At 54.7% G+C, this 24,247-nt stretch overlaps 1 protein-coding gene across 3 annotated transcripts in view; it reads right to left on the bottom strand.

The window, feature by feature from the left end:
• Positions 1–24,247, bottom strand: part of DNAH2 (dynein axonemal heavy chain 2) — a 142,709-nt gene that overhangs the window by 31,215 nt on the left and 87,247 nt on the right. For 2 of the 3 annotated variants that reach the window (XM_028701690.2, XM_028701689.2), the window contains exons 43-65: positions 23,535–23,652; positions 20,309–20,445; positions 20,089–20,226; positions 19,174–19,332; positions 17,395–17,547; positions 16,233–16,324; positions 13,993–14,191; positions 13,648–13,872; positions 12,789–12,893; positions 11,614–11,802; positions 9,208–9,293; positions 8,652–8,782; positions 7,142–7,285; positions 6,792–6,959; positions 6,516–6,676; positions 3,782–3,921; positions 3,391–3,538; positions 2,687–2,826; positions 2,328–2,538; positions 1,665–1,781; positions 749–890; positions 267–436; positions 21–137 (exon numbers count right to left, since the gene is read on the bottom strand). In XM_028701690.2, the coding sequence (XP_028557523.2) occupies positions 21–137; positions 267–436; positions 749–890; positions 1,665–1,781; positions 2,328–2,538; positions 2,687–2,826; positions 3,391–3,538; positions 3,782–3,921; positions 6,516–6,676; positions 6,792–6,959; positions 7,142–7,285; positions 8,652–8,782; positions 9,208–9,293; positions 11,614–11,802; positions 12,789–12,893; positions 13,648–13,872; positions 13,993–14,191; positions 16,233–16,324; positions 17,395–17,547; positions 19,174–19,332; positions 20,089–20,226; positions 20,309–20,445; positions 23,535–23,652 (3,390 nt within the window). Of the gene's footprint in view, positions 1–20; positions 138–266; positions 437–748; positions 891–1,664; positions 1,782–2,327; positions 2,539–2,686; positions 2,827–3,390; positions 3,539–3,781; positions 3,922–6,515; positions 6,677–6,791; positions 6,960–7,141; positions 7,286–8,651; positions 8,783–9,207; positions 9,294–11,613; positions 11,803–12,788; positions 12,894–13,647; positions 13,873–13,992; positions 14,192–16,232; positions 16,325–17,394; positions 17,548–19,173; positions 19,333–20,088; positions 20,227–20,308; positions 20,446–21,236; positions 21,355–23,534; positions 23,653–24,247 lie in introns of all 3 variants that reach the window. The other variant, XM_028701687.2, reaches the window with a different exon arrangement.

Here is a 24,247-nt window from a genome sequence, read left to right as displayed (position 1 = left end):
GCCCTCGGAGGCCAACTGACCTCTCGGAGCCTCTCCTGAGCCTCGGCCTGGGCGGCCTGCTTTTCTGCCAGCTGGGCAAGGGCAGCATTCATTCGAGCACGTTTGGGCTCCACCACACGGTAAATGCGGCCGTACATCTGGGAAGGAGAAGGTGGGGAGAAGCAGAGGATGGAGTGCAACCTGCAAAGATCGAACCCCAAAGCATCTTCCCACCATGCAAAGAGCTGCTGCCGGGCCCTTCCACAGACGGAGCTTTTGATGCTCACCTCCATGGCTCTAACCCACATGCACAGGGATTTGGCAGCCACCGAGACGCGCCCAATGATGTCTGGCTGGAAGTCCGGCTGAGAGCAGTAGGCACTGATCTTCTTGAGCACCTTGTCGGAGATGTTGTCCTTGTCAAAGTAGACCAGCTGCTTGATGAAGTTGGGCTCACCTGGAGAAGCGGGATCGGGATCAGGGGAGCCGGGCGATGCCAGGAGAGCCCTTTTGGGTCGTGCTGATGGCACTTTGGACTTCTGCAACCAGGCCCCACAGAGTGACCAAAACAGGACAGTTCCGGGAAGCCCAGAAGCAGGCTGTCTCTAACCCTGGCGGCAAATGCCCTCCCAGAAAAAAGAGGTCTGGGGAGAGGGCAGTGGGAGAGGTGGAAAGGATTCACCCCGCTCTCCGCTGCATCACGGTCCAGATCCATGTTATCTGTCCGCACACACGTTGTCTCTGGGCCTGCTTTAGGTTCCTTACTTACCCAGCTGCTTCTTGGCTTCGGCCCAGGTGGGCTCGTTGCCTCGCAGGATCATGACCGCCTGCATGACTGTCTCCACCAGGGTGGGAGGGCGGCCGTAAGACTTGATCTCGGTCAAGTCTTTCTTGTTGAGCGATTCCAAAGCCTGGGGGGAGGGAAAGGGGGGCGCAGGGGCCTTTCAGAAGCGGCTGCTCCAAAGGGAGAGTCAGGCAGGGAGTCAGAGCATGGAAACAGGAAGGAAAGGGGGACACACACACCCTTCTAACCCTTGGAGAGGAATGGAGAGCATCCTAAATCTCCAGCCATCACCACACAGCTGGGAAATCCCAGCACGTTGGGGCTGCGCAGGGAGGGTGGCGCCAGAGCATGCACACAGACACAGAATGCTGTGTGGTTAAGAACATTACAAGAGCCCTGCTGGATGCGTCCAATGGGCCATCTAGTCCAGCATCCTGCTGGCACAGGGCCAACCAGATGCCAGCGAGGAGGACCTGCCAGCAGCTGGCATTTGCAAGCATTGCCGCCTCCAACAGTGGAGGGAGAATGCAGCCACCCTGGCTAGTAACTTCCAATAGCCCTCTTCTCCTCCTCCGCGAATATCTCTAATCCTTTTTTAATGCCAAGCAGGTTGGTGGCATTACTGCCTCCTAACAGGGAAGCTGGGAGAGTACCAATTTGGTGGAATGGATCTCCCTGTTTGCCTAGAGTCGGTAAGAAACACAACACTGTTGTTTGAAGTGAAATAGTCGTGCGCATTGCAGCAGAGGAACTCTGCGGGTCACAAATCCTGCCCGCCCCAAACTCTGCTGTGCTGTTTGGTTCGCCAGAGATTTGGCACAGCTCTTATCGGCTGCCTAACTTAGCAGATCCTGCAGCCCACGGGGCAGGGCTTCTACAATGTCCCTCCCCTTCCTGCTACCTTCATGGCTTCCTCCAAGGCAGGCATGGCCTCTTCCAGGTCCCTCTGGGCGGTGTCCGCTAAAGCTTTGCACTTAATCTCCTCGGCTGCGATCTTCTCACTGTTGGCTGACACCATCTGTGGGGAGAGGAGGAGGGGGAGGAGACGGCTCAGCACCAGGGGCCCTCAAACTTTTTCAGCAGGGGGCTGGTCCACTGTCCCTCAGACCTTGTGGGGGGGGGGGGGTTGGACTATATTTTGAAAAAATATATATGCAAGAGGACCAGGCAGGCTTACCTGTGTCTTGTGAGCGGCAGGGGCTGTGGCGGGGGCAGGAGAGGGACAATGAGCGGTGCGCGAAAGGGCAGAGGAGAGGGGCTGCTTTAAATGGCGGTCGCTCGAGAGGGGCGCTCAGCCAGCTGCGGCTCAACAAAGCCCAGCCCCCTTCCTCCTCTAGGCAGGGCAGGGAGAAGCCAGGAGGAGGGAGGGAAGAGGCGCCGCTGGCGCCGTGTGAGGGAGAGGGAAAGAACACACATGCTGGCAACCCACATGCTGGCGATCCACACGGCGATTCCTGGACCGTCCGTGGGCCAGATCCAGAAGGCAATTGGGCCTGATCCAGCCCGCGGACCTTAGTTTGCTGACTGAGGAGAGCATCCTGGGAGCCCAGCCTTGGACACCCACCTTCTGCTGCTCATCAGCTTCTCGCTTCTGCTGAACAATGATGACCAGGTACTCCTCGCACTGCTTCTGGAATTCCGCCACCTTCCTCCTGGCTTCCTCCAGCTCCAGCGTCATCACCTCCACCTTCTTCCGGGTCTCATCGATCTTGAAGAGCCCGTTGTGGAGCTTGTTGGCTTGGTCCGAGAGCTCCTTCCGCTTCTCAGCCAGGAGCCTGCAAAAGGAGGAAGGGGGAGGCTCCATGACTGCTCTGCAGCCCAGTCTAGCCCAGAAGTTGGGCCGCCCATGGATCTCCATACGCTCCCTGGCTCTCGGCCATCGTACTCGGCTTCCCTGGAGAGAGACCAGAAGGGCCCCCTTACTTCTTGTAGCCAGAGACCAGCTCCAGGTAGTTGGTTGGGGTGACGTAGTTATGGCGCCTCAGCTCCAGCAGCATCTTCTGTGAGTACCTGGCCACGGACCAGTGCATGGTCACAAAGATCCTAGCCACTCGCTTTTGCATCTAGACAGGATGGAGAGGAAGGAGAGAATCAGGCTAAAAGAACCTAAAGAAGAGCCTGGGGGCTGGATCGGGCCAACGGAGGCACATCTCGTCCAGCATCCTGTTCTCACAGTGGCCAGTCGGATGCCGCAGTGTCAAGCCCACAAGGAGGAGTCAAGCGCTCCTGTGGCTTCTAGCAATTGGCCATCAGAAGCATTATTGCCTTCATGCAGCTTGGAAAAGGAACCCTCACCCGCTGCCTGCAGCCACGCATTTATTTATAAAAAGATATTTATATACTGCTGCGCCATAAAAAATAATACCAAAGTGGTTTACAGCGTTAAAAAGATGAAACCACACAATATATTTCTTTTCTTTTTTTTAAAGAAATTAAATGCATCAATTAACCACTGTGGATGGATGCATAGGCCTGGCGGAGTTTTCAGCAGCTGCCTGCTGAATCTCCAGTGTCAGAGTGTTCCGCAGGCACAACAGGCTTGGTTCCTCGTTGTCAAACGAGCCCTGCCAACCTTCAGGACAGCCCCCCTCTGCGCCGCGTTGGGAGGGGCAGGGGCTCCCCCTCACCGTGTCCAGGCTCCCCTTTTCCACGGTCCCCAGGTCCACGCCCTCCAGGTACTTCTCCGCCACTTCCAACAGGGCATCCTTGGGCCACTCAGAGAACCAGTCGATGGTGGTGCAGTTCACCAGGGCAGGGTACTGCCGGATCCAGTTCCTGAGGCACAGCGGAGAGAGCCGTGGGTTGGCGTTGCACCAACTATGCCTCTCCCCGCTTCCCTTACTCCTTGGCCACGGCCCTCTGGTTTGCCCACCTCACTTTGTTAACGGCCATTTTTCTCCAGCCGCCCCTGTGTCCACCAGGGGTCGCTGTTGCTCCGAGCAGAAGCCGCCCCTGTGCCTGTCTAGACAGCAGCCTCTGCTCTGATGATCCCTCCCGGCAGCTCCCCCCTCCCCTCACCTGAACGGATCCCCGACTGGGCTCAGGCACAGCACCACGTGCAGGTTGTTCCGCACCCTCTCAATGAGGAAGGCAAAGAGGCTGTCCTGGCTCTCCTGAATGCCCTCTGTCCGAGCTGCATCTATGATGTGGGTCTGGATCTGGGGACGGAAAGGCGGGTGGGGGGCAGAGAGAGGGGGAAGAAAGAGGATCAAGGAAAAGGAACCTGTTGCCACTTTTGAAATGCCCCTTGTGGGAACAACGAACCGCTCCGTGTCATCGGTTCAGGTGCTGCTCACTAGCTCGGCCTCAAACTTTCTGTGCCAGGTAGAGGAGCAGAGCATGGTGGAATCATAGAGAGTGGGAAGGGAACCTGAGGATCATCTAGTCCAGGCATAGGCAAACTCGGTCCTCCAGGTGTTTTGGGACTACAACTCCTATGATCCCTAGCTAGCAGGACCAGTGGTCAGGGATGATGGGAATTGTAATAATAATAACAATAATTTTTATTTATACCCCGCCCTCCCCAGCCAAGGCCGGGCTCAGGGCGGCTAACAACCAATAATAAAAACAAGTTGAATGAATACAACTTAAAAACAAAATTAAAAATACAACATTAAAATATTGAAACATTAAAATATTAAAATGTAGCCTCATCACAGCAGGAGGAGAAAGGAAAAGAAAAAAGAAAGAGGGAGAGGGAATCAAATTGGCTCCAAGCCAAAGGCCAGGCAGAACAACTCTGTCTTACAGGCCCTGCGGAAAGAAATCAGATCCTGCAGGGCCCTGGTCTCATGAGACAGAGCGTTCCACCAGGCCGGGGCCAGTGGTGAAAAGGCCCTGACTCTGGTTGAGGCTTATCTAACTTCCTTAGGGCCCGGGACCTCTAGGGTGTTGCTATTTATGGACCTTGAGGCTCTCCGTGGGGCATACCGGGAGAGGTGGTCCCATAGGTACGAGGGTCCTAGGCCGTGAAGGGCTTTAAAGGTCAAAAACAGCACCTTGAACCTGACCCTGTACTCCACCGGGAGCCAGTGCAGCTGGAAAAGCACTGAGTGAATATGCTCCCATGGCAGAGACCCTGTGAGGAGCCTCACTGCAGCATTCTGCACCGGCTGGAGTTTCTGGGACAGCTTCAAGGGCAGCCCCGCGTAGAGCGAATTACGGTAGTCAAGCCTGGAGGTGACCATCGCAAATCATCATTTGTAGTCCCAAATCATCTGGAGGGCCGAGTTTGCCTATGCCTGATCTAGTCCAACCCCCTGCAGTGCAGGAAGATGCAGCTGTCTCATACGGGGATCAAACCTGCAACCTTGCAGCACCGTGCTCTAACCAGCTGAGCACGAGACTCTGAATCTCAAGGTCGTGGGTTTGAGCCCCAGGTTGGGCAAAACAGGGGGTTGGACTAGAGGACCTTTGTGGTCCCTTCCAGCTCTACAATTCTATGATTCTATGAACCTGGGTGGACAGAACCAGCATGGTAAGGCAGCTTCATCTAAATTCCCCTCTAATTATTATTATAATTATTGGGGGTCCACACAGGCCCAGATGCTCAACCTCTCCAAACTCAGGTGCTCAAGGGGAGAGGTGTGCAGGTCTTCAGATGCTAAGGGAAAAGGCTCCAAGGCGGGGTCACAACTCTGAGACCAGGTACGATGGTCACAGCCCTACCAGAGTCATCACAATAAGTGTCTTTCCACAGAAGCCAGGTCCACACACACCTGGGGCTTTTTGGGGGTGGTGGTGGTGGTGACTTGGAATAGCTCCTTGGTCCAAAAAGGTGGCTCCTAATATGTAGCCTCAGTACCTCTCCTTTTTTAAGAAATCATGTGCTGCCTGGGACTATTACCGGTAATTCAATAGACAACAACAACAATCCTCTGGCTGGTAATCTCCCAGCTAGAAGCTGTTGTTGTTGTTGTTGTTGTTGTTGTTGTTGTTGTTGTTGTTGTTGTTGTTGTTGCTGTTGCTGCTGCTGACTGAATTTATTTACCACCCTATACCCGGGGGTCTCAGGGAGGTTCACGGAATAAAATCAAGATATAAAACCACAAAATACCTAATAAAAATAAAAGCAACAACCCAATATCCCCCCCTCAACCTCCCCCCCCCCCCACATTTTAAAAGGGCATAGTATGTAAATCGGATCAACCAAAGGCCTTGTTGAACATTTTTGCCTGGCACCTAAAGGTGTATAATGAAGAATGTTGGATTGAAGTTAAGTGGTTTTCAGCAGTAATGTTAAAAAGATGTGCAAAAATGGATTGTTAACAGGTGATAATTTAAAGTTATAATATATTAAGACTAAAGATTAGGATAAAAACAAAGAGGGAAAGGATTTGCTGAACCAACTAATTGAACTGGATACAAAAAAGGGAGGTGTGAGGAGGTCCGGGGAACAGGCAAATGAAAGATATGACATGGAAAGATTGAATTGTTTTTAACTGTTTTGATTTTGTATTTTTCCTTTCCCTATTTTTCCTTTTTCTTTTTGTAATATTTTGAAAACCTTAATAAAAATTATATATATAAAAAAATGAAGGCGCCAGGCGAGCTTCCCTGGGAAGAGCACTCCACAGATGGGGAGCCACCACAAAGAAGGCCCTGTTCGCATGTTGCCACCCTCCGGACCTCTCCCTTCCCAGGAGGAGAACTCATTCAGCCTGTCTGTTGCAACAGGAAGCAGAACGGCACGGATCCCTGCGCTGCCCTCCTGTCTTTCCGGAGCTCCATGGGGTGTGGAAGAGACACGAACCTCCTCAAACTCATCTGGCTTGTACAGGTTGGGCACCTCCCCGGAGCTGAGGATGTTGTTAATGTCCTCGAGGAAGCACTCGTCCGCAATCTGCGTGTCCACAAAGAGGAAGGTGGTGGGCTTCTGGTCCACCCCGGTCTGGCGGTACAGCTTCTTGATGTCTGCGAGAAATAACAGCCAGGGGAGGGCAGGTCAAAGGAGAGGGTGTGTGGCTAACCCAGGCTGGCTTTGTGGGCCAGACTCCCAAAGCCGGAGGGAGACAATGGGCATCCTTACCTTCCCGGAACTCTTGTTTGCGGTACTGCCTGGAGACCTCGATCTGGAAGGTGTAGTACTCACAGATGTATGAGGCCAGCCGTGCTAGGCTCTGGCGCCCGCTGCCACCAATGCCCACCAGCAGCATGTTGCCTCGCGGCTGGCTGATCACCCGGACGATGCGGGTTACTGCAGGGAGAATCGGCGAGTGGCTGTCAAACCCCACCTGCAGGAGGGTGCTGCCCTGGTCCGGGGGTAAACTAGCCTTCCAGACTCAGCTCAAGAGTCCTCCCTATGCCAGTTCATGGGGGGGGGGGGCGTCTCATGGAAACGGCAGAGAGAGAAGTCTCAGCCAGGATTTTCTCACTCACTGTGTTCAATGGCGTCCCGGAAGAGCACCAGTCGCATGGGCACCATTCCTGGCGTCCGGTTGAGCTCGCCCAAGGCGCGCTCCATCTCAGCCTTCAGGACGGCCATGTCTGTCAGGTCCTCGTAGACGTTGCGCATGAAGTCCCCTGGAGGGAAAGAGGGGCAATCGGTATTACGGCGCGATTGCATCTCATGTGGGGTTTTTCAAAACAACAACGCGTTTACTGAAACCGCACCCACGCGAGCATCCCAGGGCAGAGAGCGTCTAGCTTTCCAAACAAGGTGGAGAGCTTAAAAGCCAGCTACCCAAGGCAAAAGGGGCTTTTAAGCTCTCCTCCTTGCTTGCATTTCACTTGCGGGAGGTCAACCAGCGGCCTTCAATTGTGAAAGTTAAATGCAAGTAAGATGGGATCATACTGCATTATTGGAATCTGTTCTTATTACTCCGCTCCCCTTTCAAGCTTTTACAACCATAACTACAAGCGCTTTGAAAAACGGTGGACAGGGAACGCTCCCTTAGCAGAGGCCCTTCTTCCCAGGTCTGAGTGAGAGAGCAGAGCAAGAGCCCTGCCGGATGAGGCCAGTGGCCCCTCTAGTCCAGCATCCTGTCGTCCAAGCGGCTGAGCAGAAGTCTCAGTGCAAAACCTGCAAGCCGGATTCGTTAGGCAAGAGCCCGTCTCCCCTCCTGCAGTTTCCAACAACTGGTGGAGGCAGAGCAGAGTCATCATGGCAAGTAGAGAATGGTTCGGATGAGCTCAAGTGCCATATGGTAGAATAGAGAGATGCAATTTTAAACATTAAAGGTAAAAGGTAAAGGTACCCCTGCCCGTACGGGCCAGTCTTGACAGACTCTGGGGTTGTGCGCCCATCTCACTTAAGAGGCCGGGGGCCAGCGCTGTCCGCAGACACTTCCGGGTCACGTGGCCAGCGTGACATCGCTGCTCTGGCGAGCCAGAGCCGCACACGGAAACGCCGTTTACCTTCCCGCCAGTAAGCGGTCCCTATTTATCTACTTGCACCCGGGGGTGCTTTCGAACTGCTAGGTTGGCAGGCGCTGGGACCGAGCAACGGGAGTGCACCCCGCCGCGGGGATTCGAACCGCCGACCTTTCGATCAGCAAGCCCTAGGCGCTGAGGCTTTTACCCACAGCGCCACCCGTGTCCCCGTTTTTTTTAAACATTTAAACATTAATAATCAACAAACAAAAGCAAATACATCTCCTAAGATGAGTCCAGATGCAACGTGTGTGTGTGTGTGTGAGCTAAAAATGAACCATGTGCTTTTTTTCTTCCTTGTGCAAACTGATGGAGATCTAAATGATTAATCAACTCAGGCTGATGAAGTCAATCAACTTCCAATCAGGAACCAGTTTTAAGACAGACACACAGACGGACAGCACCACCTCATCTCACAACCCCAAAGGGGATTTGGGGGATCTTTAAACTGGCACCTCCATCACACACACACCCTTTGCCTCCCCACCTCCAGCTCCAGAGAACAGCCGGCACATACCAAAGATGGGTGAGCGCTTGTTGGGGCAAAGGTTGTGGAGGGTCAGGTCAAAGTGTGTGCCCAGCTTCTCACTCAAGAGGGCAATGAAGGTCTCCATGTCTGCAGCGTCCACCAGACGGTCGGAGAAAACCCTGACGGAGAAAAGAAGGGATCCATGTGCTCGGAGGTCACCCATGAATCCAGAAGCCCCCTTGTGGGGTCCAGGATGAGGGGAAGAGGCACCCAAATTCCTTAAAGCCCAGAAGCGGCTTTGGGAAGTAGGAGGACTTTTCCTCGACCCACAGCTAAACAGCTCCAAGTGACCCTCTTCTCCCACCTGGCAATTGCGCCTGGGCATCACATGGGTGTTTTGGCGACTGTTGATGTCAGTTTCTGATGGCCAGGGCACTGCCCACAGGCAGGGTCTCCCAAGGAGACAAGCCTCCACAAGCAGCAGGAAATGATGAAAGTGAGCCAGGGGGGCCTTACAGAGAACTCCCACCACTGCTCTCAGGCACCAGGATGGAAAAGGCGGCTCTTGCACAGTGGCAGAAGGCGGCAAGCAGGGAATCTGTACCTGAAGCACTCGTGAATCCACAGGCGGGTGAGGCTGGCTTTGGTGTCGTGGAAGTCCTTGTGGGCTCGCAACATGCCCTGGAAGACCTGAGACAAGCGGGGACGACAGAACCGCTATGGACCCCAGGCAAGCATCTTCTAGGCCAGCCCCGAGGACGGGCCCCACCCCCAGCTGGTCTTCCAAGGAGAGCCATCCCACGACCACCCTCGGCAAAGGGCCCTAAATGCGCCTGCCTCTGGTCCCAAGGAAGGGTCGTCACCACAGCTCAATGGCTCAGACCACCATCTGACTGCATTGGAGGGTTGGGCTGGAAGACCCCTGGGATCTCTTCCAACTCTACAATTCCATGACTGTACTTTTCTGGTCTGAGGACGTATTTACCAGGACCTGCCTTGCTCAGTGAGAGGCAGAGGGAAATCTTCTTAAATAACCCATTTTTTCCAAGGTTGGCAATCAAGAGACACTGCCAAGCCCTCTCTCCAGAGGCATGAGGACATAAGAAGAGCCCTGATGCATCAGGCCAGTGGCTCCTCTAGTCCAGCATCCTGTTCTTGCAGTGGCCAACCTGATGCCCCAATGGGAGACCAGCAAGCAGAACCCAGGTGCAACAACAACAACAACAGTAAATTATTATTTATACCCTGCCCATCTGGCTGGGTTTCCCCAGCCACTCTGGGCGGCTTCCAACAAAATATTAAAAACAATACAGCGTCAGACATTAAAAGCTTCCCTAAACAGGGCTGCCTTCAGATGTCTTCTAAAAGTCAGATATAGTTGTTTATTTCCTTGACATCTGATGGGAGGGCGTTCCAAAGGGCGGGCGCCACCACCGAGAAAGCCCTCTGCCTGGTTCCCTGTAACCTCACTTCTCGCAGGGAGGGAACCGCCAGAAGGCCCTCGGAGCTGGACCTCAGTGTCCAGGCAGAACGATGGGGGTGGAGACGCTCCTTCAGGTCTACTGGGCCATTTAGGGCTTTCAAGGTCAGCACCAGCACTTTGAATTGTGCTCGGAAACGTACTGGGAACCAACGTAGATCCTTTAGGGCCGGTGTTATATGGTCCCGGCGGCCACTCCCGAGCAACTCTCCCCTCTCGCAATTTCCAGCAACTGGTATTCAGAAGCATTTACTGCCTCTGATTGTGGAGGCAGAGCGTAGACATTGTGGCTAGTAGCCATCGATAAGTCCTCTCCACCATGATTATGTCTGATCCTCTTTTAAAGCTATCCAGGTTGTGGCCACCACTGCCTCCTATGGGAAGCCAGGGTAAAGCCAGAAGGCTCTTCTAAGCCGGAACATTCACAGGTGATGCTGCCCAAGAAGCAGAGGAGTCCCAAATCCCCCTTTGCCCTCACCCCACCACCTCCTGGTAGCTGACTAGCGACTGCTGCAGTGGGGGGGGGGGGGGCAACAGGCAGAAGCAGCCCGGCTTGCTCACAACCTGCGAGCGTTTGATGTGCACGAGCAGCGCTACAGGGCTCAGGGCCGAGGACAAACGTTCAGCGCACGTTTGATGTCTTCAAACTCTCTCCAAAGTTGCCGTGCCCGTTTGATGTGGGAGCGCCGCGGCGCTGGCGGGAAGGAGATGAGCTCGCCTGGAATCCTAATGCTCCCAGCCGCTGGGCTGGCACAGAGGATCGCACACGCAGGGAAAAAATCCATCATGCCTCGTCTGCCGGGTCTCAGGCAGAGGAAGACCCCAGAAACAAGCACATTCTGTCTACGTGCTGGTGAAACCAGCATTCCCCAACCTGGTGCCCTCCAGGTGCCTTGGACTACAACTCCCACATCAGCCGGGCTGGCTGTGGACTGGTGGGAGTTGTAGTTCAGAGCACCCGGAGGGTCCCTGGTTGGAAGGAGGCTGCTTTAGATGGAGGGCGATGCAGATATGTTCAGTCCCCGCTTCGAAGCCTCCCCTGTGTCTCTGGCTTAACCCCACAACATTTCTGTAAGATGTAGGAGCAGAAGACAAAAGGGGTGGGAAACATTCTGATTCTGAGAAAGCCGCAGCATTTGGCAAAAGAGAAATGAAGATGTCAGGAAGACACCGAGGGGAAAGGCGAAGGGGGGGGGGGGGAGAGAGACAGGAGCTTCTCTAACTCAAAGCTGTGGAGAGCTAACAAGGACTTGCTTCCTTGCCTGAGGCAGAATGAGCCCAGAACTTGTGGGTGATCTGCCCCCCTCCTTGTGTTTGCGGCGGCATCAATCAAAAGGCACCTGCCTCCCATTCCTGCTTCTGAAGGATGGGGAAGCGCTGCGTGGCCGCGCCGTGGTTTTCCGGCCACAGAGCCTCACCTGCGGCACCCCTTTCCGCAGGCTCTTTGCCACCCCTACCACCCTCCCCGCCCCCAAGGCCCTTCCGAGCTTGTAGGGAAGAGTCCCAGGGTCTGAGCAGGCCTCTGTTTACCTTGGAGATGTCGCGCAGGTTGAAGAGGTAGTGGATCTTGGCCGGGGTGGGCAGGAACCGCTGGACGACGTTGTTGTAGAGCTCCACAGTCGCCTCGGTGATGGTGTTCCCAAGGGGCTTCAGCCCCTCGTCGAAATTCTGCAGCTTCTGGTTGATCATGGTGCCGAAGATGCGTCGGATTTGGGAGTCCTGTTCAGGGTGAGGGCATGACATGGGGTGGCATCCCCCCCATACCAGCACCTGCTGCGTGGGTCGAGGCGGCTGGGGGTCACCTTCCCCCTTCTGGGCTGTCCTGGGTTTCTCCCAAGGATTCACAGAACTATAGCTTTGAAAGGGTTATCTAGTCCTGCCCCCTGCAATGCACAAGGGGCACTAAGTCCTACTCATTGAAATGAATGAACCCAAACTAGTCCTGTCCATCTCTGTGATGGGCATCACAGCTCAGCAGGAAATCCTTGCCAGGAGCTGCCAACCTTGCCAGGAGTCCCAAGGCCCACGACTGGACCTAATGGTCAGGGGTCCCTTTACCTTTAAGTCCTACTCATTGAAATGAATGAACCCAAACTCGTCCTGTCCATTCACTTCAATGGGTCTAAGAACATCAGAAGAGCCTGCTGGATCAGGCCAACGGCCCACCTAGTCCAGCGTCCTGTTCTCACAGTGGCCAACCAGATGCCCATTATGGGAAACCTGCATGCAGGATCCAAGCACAAGAGTCCTTGCCCTCCTGTGGTTCCCAGCAACGGGCACCGCCCTGTCCCGCCCTGAATGGGACGAGCGGGTGATTGAGCAGGAGGTGCCATTTTGGATTCATCTCGGGCCGGCGCCGCTTCCTTGCCAGCGCCATCGTCCGCCGTGCCAAGCTCTCCCCACGCCTCCTGGGCAACTTGGATTTGGACAACAGGCCCTGCATTATGCAGGAGAGGAAAATAAAAGGCCGCGGGCACCTCGGGTGGGCGGAGGTGAAAGGGGAGCTTTCCCCCTTGATCTCAGAAAGACTCTGGAAGCCAAAAGGCCAGCTGGACGAGCCCCTCGCCACCAAACCAGGTTGCCTGCATGGACACACGCACGCACAAGGGGGGGCGAGTCAGGCGGCGTCTGCGGCTGTGGTTGCCTGATTAACCCCTGCCCTCGGAGCGTCCCAGCCGGCCTGCGTAGACCAAAGCAGCCCTTACTGTGGGGAAGGTCATGTTGATGAGGTTGAAGCGGCTCTGAAGCCGGCTAGAGATCACCGTTCGCCCTCCTCCGGGGGGCCCCATGGCTGCCATCAGGAACATGTCCTGGGGGGAAGGCAAACAGGCAACGGATCAAAACCAAAAGAAAATAAAAGACTTCTCGCTCTCGCTCTCTCCCCCCCCCCCCAACCTCCGCCCGCCTCTTTCCATAAAAGTGTTTGAGTAGCGCGACGACTAAACAGTCTAGAGGGACCCCGCCGAGGTGGAGGTGGGGGGGGGGAGGAAGGCAGGCAGCATACAAATCGGGGGGCCTGAGTGGAAGTGGAGGCTGTAATAGCTGCAGTGGCATGCGCCACACTCCAGCCGGGAGGCTCTGCTGCGCGGCACGCCCTCCCGCTCATTCTCTCCCCCCCCCCACACCGCACACTCCTGAAATTCAGATGCGCAGCCTCCCGGAAAGAGACAACAACAAGTATTCCGTGCACAGTCGTCTCTGGTTGTAGGTTGCCGAGTTCTTGAACGGCGGAGAGCCAAATCAGACAATTACGTTAAATGCGCAATTGCGCTCAACGTGTCTGGATTTTTATTTTTATTTCATTGTCTTTTCGCAAACATGGCCGCGGGGCATCAGAGGGGGGAATCAAGGCTGGGTCTGTGGGGTGCAGAGCAACGTCCTCCCCTCTGCCGTAGCGCAGACAGAAATCAACGCTGCTATTGGGTTTAAAGCGTAACACGCACCTGTACGCAACCGGGTTCCAATCCTGATCCCCCTGCCCCAAGAGCGTCTGTTTCAAAGAAGAAACCACCACGCAGCAATTGCACACTGGGCAATTTGCCTGGCTCTGCATGCTGCCCTCACCTTGATGTACTTGATGGTCTGCTTGGCCCGGTCGTACCAGAAGCCGTAGTCCAGCCACAGGCGGAGCAGCTCCAGGGGGGGCTGGGAGCCAAACTGGTCCTTGGCAGGCATGTTGAGGTCGTCCATGAAGGTGATCATGCTCTTCCCGCCCAGAGGCACATAGACGCCCTTGGTGCGCTTCTCCACCCGGCTCTCAATGATGCTCTGGACGTTGGTCGACGTGGTCTGCAAAGGCGGGAGGGGAGCGTGAGGCCTGCGCTGACGGATGCGCCCACGTCCCTGGCGCCCATGCGTGGGGTGTGCCAGGGGGCGGAGCTAGGACCCGACCCTCCCTCAACCTGTTACCTGAGCGGACATGTTGATGACCAGGACAGCCCACTTGGTGCTGTCCAGGGTCTGCAGGACGCCCTGGGCGATGGAGGTCTTGCCGGTCCCCACCAGGCCGACCAGCAGCACTGGGGTCTGGTTGGAGATGAGGGCGTCGACGAGATAGTTGTAGCGCATGGTGTCCACGGTGGGGACGATGATCTTGTAGAAGGGGGCGCTGGGAAGAATCATAGAATCATAGAGTTGGAAGAGACCACAAGGGCCATCGAGTCCAACCCCCTGCCAAGCAGGAAACACCATCAGAGCACTCCTGACATATGGTTGTCAAGCCTCTGCTTAAAGACCTCCAAAGAAGGAGACTCCACCACACTCCTTGGCAGCAAATTCCACTGTCGAACAGCTCTTACTGTCAGGAAGTTCTTCCTAATCTTTAGGTGGAATCTTCTTTCTTGTAGTTTGGATCCATTGCTCCGTGTCCGCTTCTCTGGAGCAGCAGAAAACAACCTTTCTCCCTCCTCTATGTGACATCCTTTTATATATTTGAACATGGCTATCATATCACCCCTTAACCTCCTCTTCTCCAGGCTAAACATGCCCAGCTCCCTTAGCCGTTCCTCATAAGGCATCGTTTCCAGGCCTTTGACCATTTTGGTTGCCCTCCTCTGGACACGGAGAAGGGGAGATCTGGGCTCAGCCCAGAGAGAAGAGAAGGGGAGATCTGGGCTCAGCCCAGAGAGAAGAGAAGGGGAGATCTGGGCTCAGCCCAGAGAGAAGAGAAGGGGAGATCCGGGCTCAGCCCAGAGAGAAGAGAAGGGGAGATCTGGGCTCAGCCCCAGGGGCGAGGCATCAGCTCCTGCCATGCTTGGGACATGCCAAAGCTTGGCTGCTTCCCCTCCCTCTTACACACACGCAGGGCGCCAGAGCCCCGGGGGCCGTTCTGGTCCTTCCCCGACGCGGCTGTCACGGCTCCAGGAAGGACACTGGCCTAAATGCATGAAGACATCCGACACGAGACGCAATTGGCGCAGCTGTCACCCCCGCCGGAGCCTGACAGCTTGGAAGGAAGCCACCGTTAATGAAGGCTTGTCCCTCCGCCCGGCTTCCGAGGATGCAGGCGGCCGGCGGCCCGTGGCAGCTCGGGGACCACGTTCCGGCAATTTCAGGCCACTGATCGGATTAGGGGAGCGAGGGGCGGGAAATGGATCCGAGCCACTGGCTCGAAGAACAAGATCGGCCGAGCGACTCGGTGGCACGGCGAAGGCAGGCTGCTCGGGAGCCAGAAAGGGAAAGGATGCGGGAAACAAGAGAAGGCAGGCAAAGGGAGCGGGGGGGGGGGTGTAACTATGTGTGTATCGTAGAGGTGCCCCTCTGCTGTCACTCACACCCTGCTACTGCTGCAACAAACAAAAAACTCGCCTGAGACCCTCCAACACACACACACATAATGAAGACAGGACACCGCCATCCCTAGAATGAGCCCGTTCTCCATGGTACCCCCTTAGCTGCTTTTCCCTCCTACTTTCTTTACGTGCAAGAACTTCAGATGGGCCCTGCTAGGCTAGAGCAAACATCCATTTCACCCAGCAACCTGCTTCTCACACAGGCCGACTCCCCAGGCTTGAAGGCAATAGTCCCTCCTGGCTACGAACGGCCATTCATGAACTCCCGTCTCCTCCTCCTCCTCTGCCTCATCCATCACTATTTTCTTCCCAACTGCCACATCTTGTGGCAGCAAATCCCATAAACCTGGCACGGAGCGTATGAGGCAGGGCTCTCCTTTGCCTCTCCTGCCGCTGTCCTACTGCTTTTGAGCCAGTGGCGTAACAGGGGCAGTTGCCCCGGGCACAAAATTGTTAGGGGGCACAAAATTTCAACGCCCAGTGCTGTCTCAAATCAGCTGTTCCATCACTGGGCTCCACTGAAAATGGCTTCTCAATGCGAACCTCTTCAGACAACGACTCTTTTTTTGTTATCTCTGTGTCTGTGATCTCCTGGGTGATGCAGACACCATTAGGCAATTGAATGCGCATGTGTACACTATGAATTTCCCTCCCTCTTACCCACCCCTTTTGAGTGGCCCCGGGCACCGGCAACCCACACTAAGCCACTGCGCTTTGAGCTACAGAAGGTTGAAGAACACAGGTTTTACGTTTTAGGGGCTGAGTCACACTCCCATTAAGCTCCTCCTTCCCTGCCTATGATTGGCAGAGAAGGCTTGTTCTCTATCTTGGGCAAAATGCAAAAAGCTGTTTACTTACTTGGATGGGTATCTCCACATCTTGGGCAGTTTATCTTCAAAGGAAGACCATTGCTTTCGCTTGGGGTCAACGTAATACTCGTAGACTGTATCCTGGGAGGGAAAGAAGTTAGCTTGTCAGAGGGGTGTATTTTCAGCAGTCCTTGCAGAGGCCTAAAGCTGGGCCTGGATCATGGATCTCTCTGGGCAGTGGAAGGGTTTTTCATTGCAACTGGCTCTTAGGTGGGCAAAAAGGATGCCCTGTGCACCTTCCCAGTGTTGCAGGAATTTATGTATAGGTTGGGGGGGTTGTCCCTCCAGCAGATATCATGCACGTGCACCGCACTACCAAAGTCAGCACAATCACTTTTGTGACTTTTGTGATTTGTCCCCACAAAACACTTCATCACAGTTTCTTCCTATCTATTCAAAGGGCCTCTGCTGCACAATACCAAATGTAAGAATTCACTGATAAATGTTATCTATGTACTGGCTCACAGGGAAAACTTCAGCTCCTCAGCAGCCCCTCTGCCTGAGTGATAATCCCTGGCATCCTGATACCTGAGTGCCAGACAGGTGGCCATTCCAGAAATAACAAACCCAGATGAAGACAAAAGCGTGTGATGAACTTGAGTGGGAAACAGGGAAATGTAAATATCACTTTTGTTCCACTTGATGGGTGTTTGGTGGAGGGCAAGGGGAACCATGGGGCAGGGTCCAGGATGCTCAGATTACTGCCACCAGACCTCCCTTTTCATGATGTAACCGTGATGTATTAGTGATGTAGTTTGGGGGGGGGTGTAACATGGGGATTAGCAGCTAATAAAAGTTTGGGGGCTCTTTTGTTCGGGGCTTCCATCTTGTTCCACCTTGTGGCAGGTGGGAGTCCTGTCGCGACAGTCTTCAAGAAAGACCAAGGCTGCTGTTTTGTTCTGGTATTCCTGGCTGGTGTCCTTGATTTTTTGTCCAAGGGAACCCTCAGATTTCTCCGTTAACACCAGAGAGAGAAGACCCATTTTTTCTTGCCCACCTCCCTTTAGGTCTATTAACTCACACGCCCTCTTTTCACCTTTGGGGTAGCCTATCTTGTTCCGGCAAGCACAACAGTTGCAGGACTTGGCTCAGCCTCATAGCACCACCCCACCCGTCGCTGCCATCCCTTGTGGGAAGTGCATCCAAGTGACCTTGTTAGGAAAGGAGCCCTCAATCTCTCGAAGGAAGATGTCGATTTTCTTCCGGCCCTCCTCGTCCACGGCTGCACACAGGGACCAGATCATGCTGAAGATGAAGTACATCTCCACCACCGTTGAGTAGTTTTCACTGTCCGCGGGATTCAGCTGGGGGGTTCAGAAAAGCTCTCCTCAGACCCACTGCCCCCCAAACCCGCTGAAGCTACCTCCCTAGGAACAAACCTTAACAGTGCCGGGATAGCTCACTTGGTAAAGCATGAGGCTCTGAATCTCAGGGATGTTGGTTCAAGCCCCAAGTTGGGCAAAAGATTCCTGCATTGCAGGGGACTGAACTTAGAAGACCCTCGTGGTCCCTTCCAACGCCACTACAGTGGTGCCTCGCAAGACGAAATTAATTCGTTCCGCAAGTTTTTTCTTCTTGCGAGTTTTTCGTCTTGCGAAGCACGGTTTCCCATAGGAATGCATTGAAAATCAATCAATGCGTTCCTATGGAGACCGTCCGGGGACAGAGGGGAAGCGCCGCGTGCCTTCCCCTCTGTCCCCGGACCTGTTTTAAAGCAAGGGGCAGCAGGGAGAAGATTGCTTCTCCCCGTTGCCTGCCCCGCAATCTCCGGGGACAGAGGGGAAGGCGTGCGCGCCTTCCCCTCTGTCCCCTCTTTTGAAGCAAGGGGCGGAGGGGAGAAGATCGCGCGCGCCTTCCCCTCTGTCCCCAGAGATTGCGGGGCTGGCAACGGGGAGAAGCGATCTTCTCCCCGCCGCCCCTTGCTTTAAAACAGGTCCGGGGACAGCGGGGAAGATTCGCTGCACTTCCCCGCTATCCCCGGAGCTTGCGGGGCAAGCTTCGTTTTGCGAAGCAAGCCCATAGGGAAATGCGTCTTGCGAAGCGGCTAAGAAAACGAAAAACTCCTTCGTCTAGCGAGTTTTTCGTCTTCCGAGGCGTTCGTCTTGCGGGGTACCACTGTATTCTATGATCTGGACAAATTTAATGATACAGTCATACCTCGGAAGTTGAAGGGGATCCGTTCGACTTTCAAAACGTTCGGAAACCAAGGCACAGCTTCCGATTGGCTGCAGGAAGCTCCTGCAGCCAATCGGAAGCCGCAGAATCCGCATTGGACATTTGGGTTCCAAAGAACATTCGCAAACCGGAACAATCTCTTCCGGGTTTGCGGCGTTCGGGAGCCAAAACGTTCGAGTCGCAAGGCGTTTGACTTCCGAGGTACGACTGTATTTGGAATGTATTTTTGGAAACCACAGTGACCCATGAATCGATGTACAGTGGTACCTCGGGTTACAGACGCTTCAGGTTACAGACTCCGCTAACCCAGAAATAGTACCTCAGTTTAAGATCTTTGCTTCAGGATGAGAACAGAAATCACGTGGCGGCAGCAGGAGGCCCCATTAGCTAAAGTGGTACCTCAGGTTAAGAACAGTTTCAGGTTAAGAATGGACCTCCAGAACGAATTAAGTACTTAACCTGAGGTACCACTGTATATCTGAGGAAAACAATAAGTTCATCCATTTACATATATGCTATATAGTTCTGTAATCTTAATTATATTTCAATGTCATTTTGTTATTGTTTTCCTCTGTCTGTTAAAACGTTTTATGTATGCTTTCCCTTTTTCTTTCTTTTTTACTTTAACTCATTGTAATATTCTTAATAATTCTTTTTTTTAGAGAGTGGCAACGCTAGGTGGCCTGAGGAGGGCGGAGGCTGCTGATGCGCCCAGGGCCTCCGGAGCGGCTGACTGGCCCTCGCTTGCCACTTACCCCTTCATCAGACGACGTCAAGGATGTGAAGAGCTTGCAGAGAGACACGATCCCACTGTACTCGGGGATAGGGACCAGCTCCTGACAGTTGTCCTTCTTGAAGGTCAGCATCTTGTTGGTAAATTTGTCAAACATCCGCTGCAGGGTTTCCGCTTCGGTCTGGGAGGAGACGGGGGGCAAAGGGAAGCTCGCTGACTGTCAACTATTTGATCTGCTCCTCCTGAAGGCGCCCCCCCCCAACCCAGATTTGTCCCTCCAGGGCTTCCCTAGGACCTCTCCATCCCACCCTGACCAGTGCTGGATTTACATATAAGCTAAACAAGCTACAGCTTAGGGCCCCACTCTCTTAGCCCCCCCCCCCCAACAAAATTAAAGGGGGAAAAACATTTTTGTACATTTCCAAAAATAGAAGATAAAAAACAAATAAAATAAAACCTACCTACAGCAACAGCGTGTTTTGTGTTGTGTAGGCTCCTATGATGCAAGTCATGGGCCCTGCCTGCTAGCCTGCTCCCTAAAATATCCCTGGTTTGCTCCTTTCTATATATAGGGTGACTACATTCTGCATGGACTGGTTGCAGGGCAACACGTGCAAATGGCTTGAGATACCTATGAGGTCCGTAAATGACCATATAGCATGTATTCAACACAAAAAACGACGACAATTTGTTGTTGACAAAGGACAGCTGGACATATCAAGGGCCCCATTACCTTCAGTAGCTGAAGGGCTCATCAAACCTAAATCCGGTCCTGATCCTGACCTTCACACGGTCAGTAGCTAGGGCTACTTTATTGTTGCTATTTATTACGTTTATATCCTGCCTTTCCTCCAAGGAGGGGAAAGGACAGACTCGACCGCGGGGGGCCCGGCATCTGGTCGCTTTTACAACCCACTGCTCCCCCCTCCTCAAATACCTTTGGGCGCTTCTCGATCCAGGAAAGGACATAGGGCTTCCAGCCCAAGTCACTGTAGTCTGTGTAAACCATTCCGCACCGGGAGACGGTGGCGGGCGAGGCGACGGCGAGGTTCTCCACCTCGAACAGCAGGGAAACCTGTGGGGGAATGGAAACCACCAATCAGTTCTGGCCAAGGAGCTGCTGGAGGGGCTGGCTTGTGGGGGCAGCTCGGGCCTACCTGCTCGGGCATGGCAATCCTCTCGCCATTGATGAGGGTCAGCACCTTGTTGTCGTCCATGACAGAGTTCATGCTCTCGATCCACAGCGTGTCCACGGGGCCGTCAAAGAGGATCCACTTCTCGTCAGGTTTCTCGTCTGGGCAAAGAGGAACGTTAAGAACTCGGGAGTCCATAACGCGGATTCCTGCCTCCCGGGCTGCAGCAGGAAGGATCTCAGGACAGTGAATTCGCTGCCCTCCTTTGTATACCTTACGCGGAAGCCACAATATATAACTAAGTGGGCTGTGGAAAATTGCCTCTCCTTGAGTCTTGGAAGAGCCACAGCCAGAGTTCAACTGGGTGGCTAACAGCTTAAACGGCTTGAAAAAAAGACAAATTCATGGAGGAGAAAGGCTGTCAATGGCTACTAGCCACAGGGGCTATGCTGTACCTCCATGTTCTGAGGCAGCAACATTTCTGAGTACCAGCTGCTAGAAGCCACCAGAGAAGAGAGGGCTCTTGTGCTCAGATCTTGGTTGGCTCCTTAAATGTATTTGGGAAGACATACCAGATAGAGCCTTTAGCCGACTCGTCAGTCATCTTTTTCACTCTTCTACATCAAGGAGAGCTAGAAACATGCCCTTTAAAAAAGTGAGGGCTGGGATTCCCTGAAAGCCAAATTCTGTAATTCAGGGGATCAGAACAGTGGCTGGTCAACAAGCAAGGGGCAACAGATGGGGAGCCAGGGACAAGGACTGAAACACACAGGATGGATTGAAACACACAGAAATTTCCAAAGCAGAGCAGAGAATTTCTTCCAAGGTCTTGTTTGAAGAGATTGATTGTCTGAGACAGAGAGAGGTGCCAGGTTGCTCAGAAAGGAAGAGTGATTGGCAGCCAAGGCAGGCAGCTGGCACGGCCAAGGTGGGCCTCCCGGAGGGTAAATACCTGTGCAGACCTCGCGCATGATGGAAGCCAGAACGCCATCGTGCCATTCGCTGGTGGCAAGGTCATACCTCCCAAACAACTCCCCGAGGCTCAGGGCTTTGGGGTTGAGGGAGAAGTCCTGCAGTGGGGGGGTCAGATGGGCAGATGGGGACAGTAGTCTGGGTTAGAGAGTTAGGCGCTACCATCCACGGGCGGGGGGGGGGAGGGGAGCAAGGGCTGGCTGGGCAAGCAAAGGTCTGGGCCTCAGATGCCCAAAGGTGGAAAACAGACCACAGAGCTGGAGCAGCCCAGCAAGAACCAACACTCAGCTGTGCAAAGGAGTCGCTCCAAAGGCCAGTTCCCACCACTGCTCACATTGATTATTTCACTCACGGGGGCTGTCTTTCAAGCAGGCAGTTGGAATCATTTGACTCAAGTGCAAATCGGGTTCGCCGTCCCCCCACCAGCATTCGGAAAGTTTACGAGGGCAAGCGGAACGGAGTCTGGCACTGAGTCGTGGCACATGAGTCAAGCCACCCCTGTTACCATCTAGCTCAGCGTAATCCAAACAGTGTGGGGGGGGGCGAGGGGTGAGGGAGCTAGCCACACGCAACACTGCAGCCCCAGCAGCACAAACAGAACCCAGAAGTCTTCCAGTCTGCTTCACAAGAGAGTCAGACACTGTACCGGCAGGGGGGTGGAAGGAAAGGGGTCGGAAGCTGATTAAGAAACCCGTAAGCGACAAGGGTCTCTCTGAAGCAGCCCAGTGCCCCAACCTGGACCAAGATTTCGCCCTCTTCCTTGCCTTTCGATCCTCTGTTCCCTGTGCCGCCCCCCCCCCCGGCAAAGCAGCCAGCCCTCCAGCACAAAGCAGGGATCCCCCGAGAGGAAAAGCCAGTGGGTCACCTTCACCCACCCAAAATCAACATGCATGCCAACAGGTTCCCATCCTCAATTATCATAGAGATTGGGGTCAGAGGAAGGCCTTCCCCCCGCTCCTTCTCCCACCGTTTCCTAGAAACGGCAGTGCCATCGCCCCGCTGGCATGAGAAAAAGCAAACGCCCGCGGGAGGCCTCCTGCCGGCACTCGGAGATAATCACCGGTGCCCCCTCAGGGTGAGGCTATCAGGCAAAGCGGCATGAGCTGGGGGTGTTGGGGGGGGAGCTGAGGAGAGGCAGGCGGGAGTGTCCCAGGATCAGCACAGATTTCCCCCCACCCTAGGCCTGGGGCTCAGTGCCCCCAGCCCTCAAGAGGAAATCCTCCACAAAGAAGGCATCCGGTGCCTCCTGGCTACATCCAGCAGCTCCTTGGGCTGTGGCACACCCCCCCTTGTTGGGTGGGGGGCAGGAAATGGTATTTGAGAGGCAAGCAGGCAGACAGGCAGGCAGGGGGAAGGCTGCTCAGGCCACAGCAAAGGTGACGCAAAGACGAGGAACCGCCAGTGAGGGCTGGAGAGGAGAAAGCAGGTGTTATGGCAGAGCTGAGCCAGAGCAGTCTGTAGTTTGAGGCCTCTGCCCAAGCAAGGCCTCTCCTTTGCCCCCTAAGCTCCCTGGGCGCCTGTACAGTGACATGGGCTCCACCTTTAGCTGCCTAAAATTCACAGCTGGCCTGGAGAGCGGGTGGGAAATTGCCCCCAATACATGGGCCACCCACCAGCATGCTTTGCACAGCCTCTCTATGGCTCAGACTCGGTGGCCACAAGCAGTTAACAAGGAGGACAGGAGGGGCTCAGCTCCCGCGCACACACTTCGGCTCCTGATCATCATGGGGGCAGCAGCATCTCCTGTGGAACTGGCTGCCACTAGATGGGGCGGCAGCGGCCACTGGCTTAAATGGGGAATGGAGACAAACTCATAAAAGGGAGCAGTATTGTCGCCAGCTACGGATAGCAAAATGGAGCCTCCAGATTCAGAGCAGTGTAGCTCTTAATATGAGACAATGGGGGCAGCCAAGAGGGGAGAGTGGCTGCCTTTCTGCCCTGCCTCCTGGGTTTCCTGAAGGAACAGGATGATGGGCTAGAGAGGCCCCTGGTTTAACCCAGCAGGGCTCTGCTTATGTTCCCTGTGGGTGTCACCGTTCAACCCACCTGCCCTTTCCTTCTCTGTTATACATTTGGGACCTCTGAGTACCCCGGACTCAGCCTGGCCTGCAGGGCAGGAGGACTCAGTTGCCCCCAGGGAAGAAGATGTGTCCCTATAGGTCTGAGACAGTGTGGCATCTAAGCAGGAAGGCACTCTGGTACCTCTCTCTCTCTCTCTCTCTTATTCTCTCTCTCTCTTAGCAACACGGCAGGAGCGAAGGAAGGGGCCCTGGTGTACCTGCACAAGCCAATCGCATGACGCTGGACAGAATGCCATCCGTCCACTCATTGGTGCTGAGGTTGTACTCTCCGTACAGCTCGCCCAGGGAAACTGCCTTCGGGTTCAGGGGGTATTCCTGGAAGCAGGCAGGCCCAGCAAGGAAAGAGAGAGGGGAGGTTGGAGGAAGAGAGGGGCGGGGGAGACAAAGTCAGGAGGAAGCAAGGTGCGTTTTTCTAGCTAAGACCCGGAGAGACCTCTGTGCTTTACTTACCGTATTTTTCGTCCCATAGGACGCTCCGTCCCATAGGACGCACCTAGGTTTTTTTGGGGGGGGAAATAAAGGGGGGGGAATCCCTTTATTTTCCCCCCAAAACCAGGTCGGGGAAACCGAACCAGGTCGAGGAACAGCGGGATGGCGGCGGTGCGCCTCCTTGCTGTCCCCCGAGCTTGTGGGGCTGGCCAATGTCTGTCCGGCGGGCGGGGTGCTCTGCTTCAGGGCGCCCCTCGTGCTGGGCAGCAGGCTGCTATCCGCAGCGTGGGGAGCCCTACGGGAACTCCTGCAGGGCTCCAACACGCTGCAGATGTCTGTCCAGCGGGCGGGGTGCTCTGCTTCAGGGTGCCCCTCGTGCCGGGCGGCAGGCTGCTATCCGCAGCGTAGGGAGCCCTGCGGGAACTCCCGCATGGCTGCCTAGGCTGCGGATGTGTTCCCGAAGCACCAGGCGCTGTGCTTT

Source organism: Podarcis muralis, chromosome 13 (genome assembly GCF_964188315.1).
Source record: "Podarcis muralis chromosome 13, rPodMur119.hap1.1, whole genome shotgun sequence".
NCBI lineage: Eukaryota > Metazoa > Chordata > Lepidosauria > Squamata > Lacertidae > Podarcis > Podarcis muralis.
The sequence above is the reverse complement of the archived record's forward strand: the minus strand, read 5'-3'. Positions and strand labels throughout refer to the sequence as shown.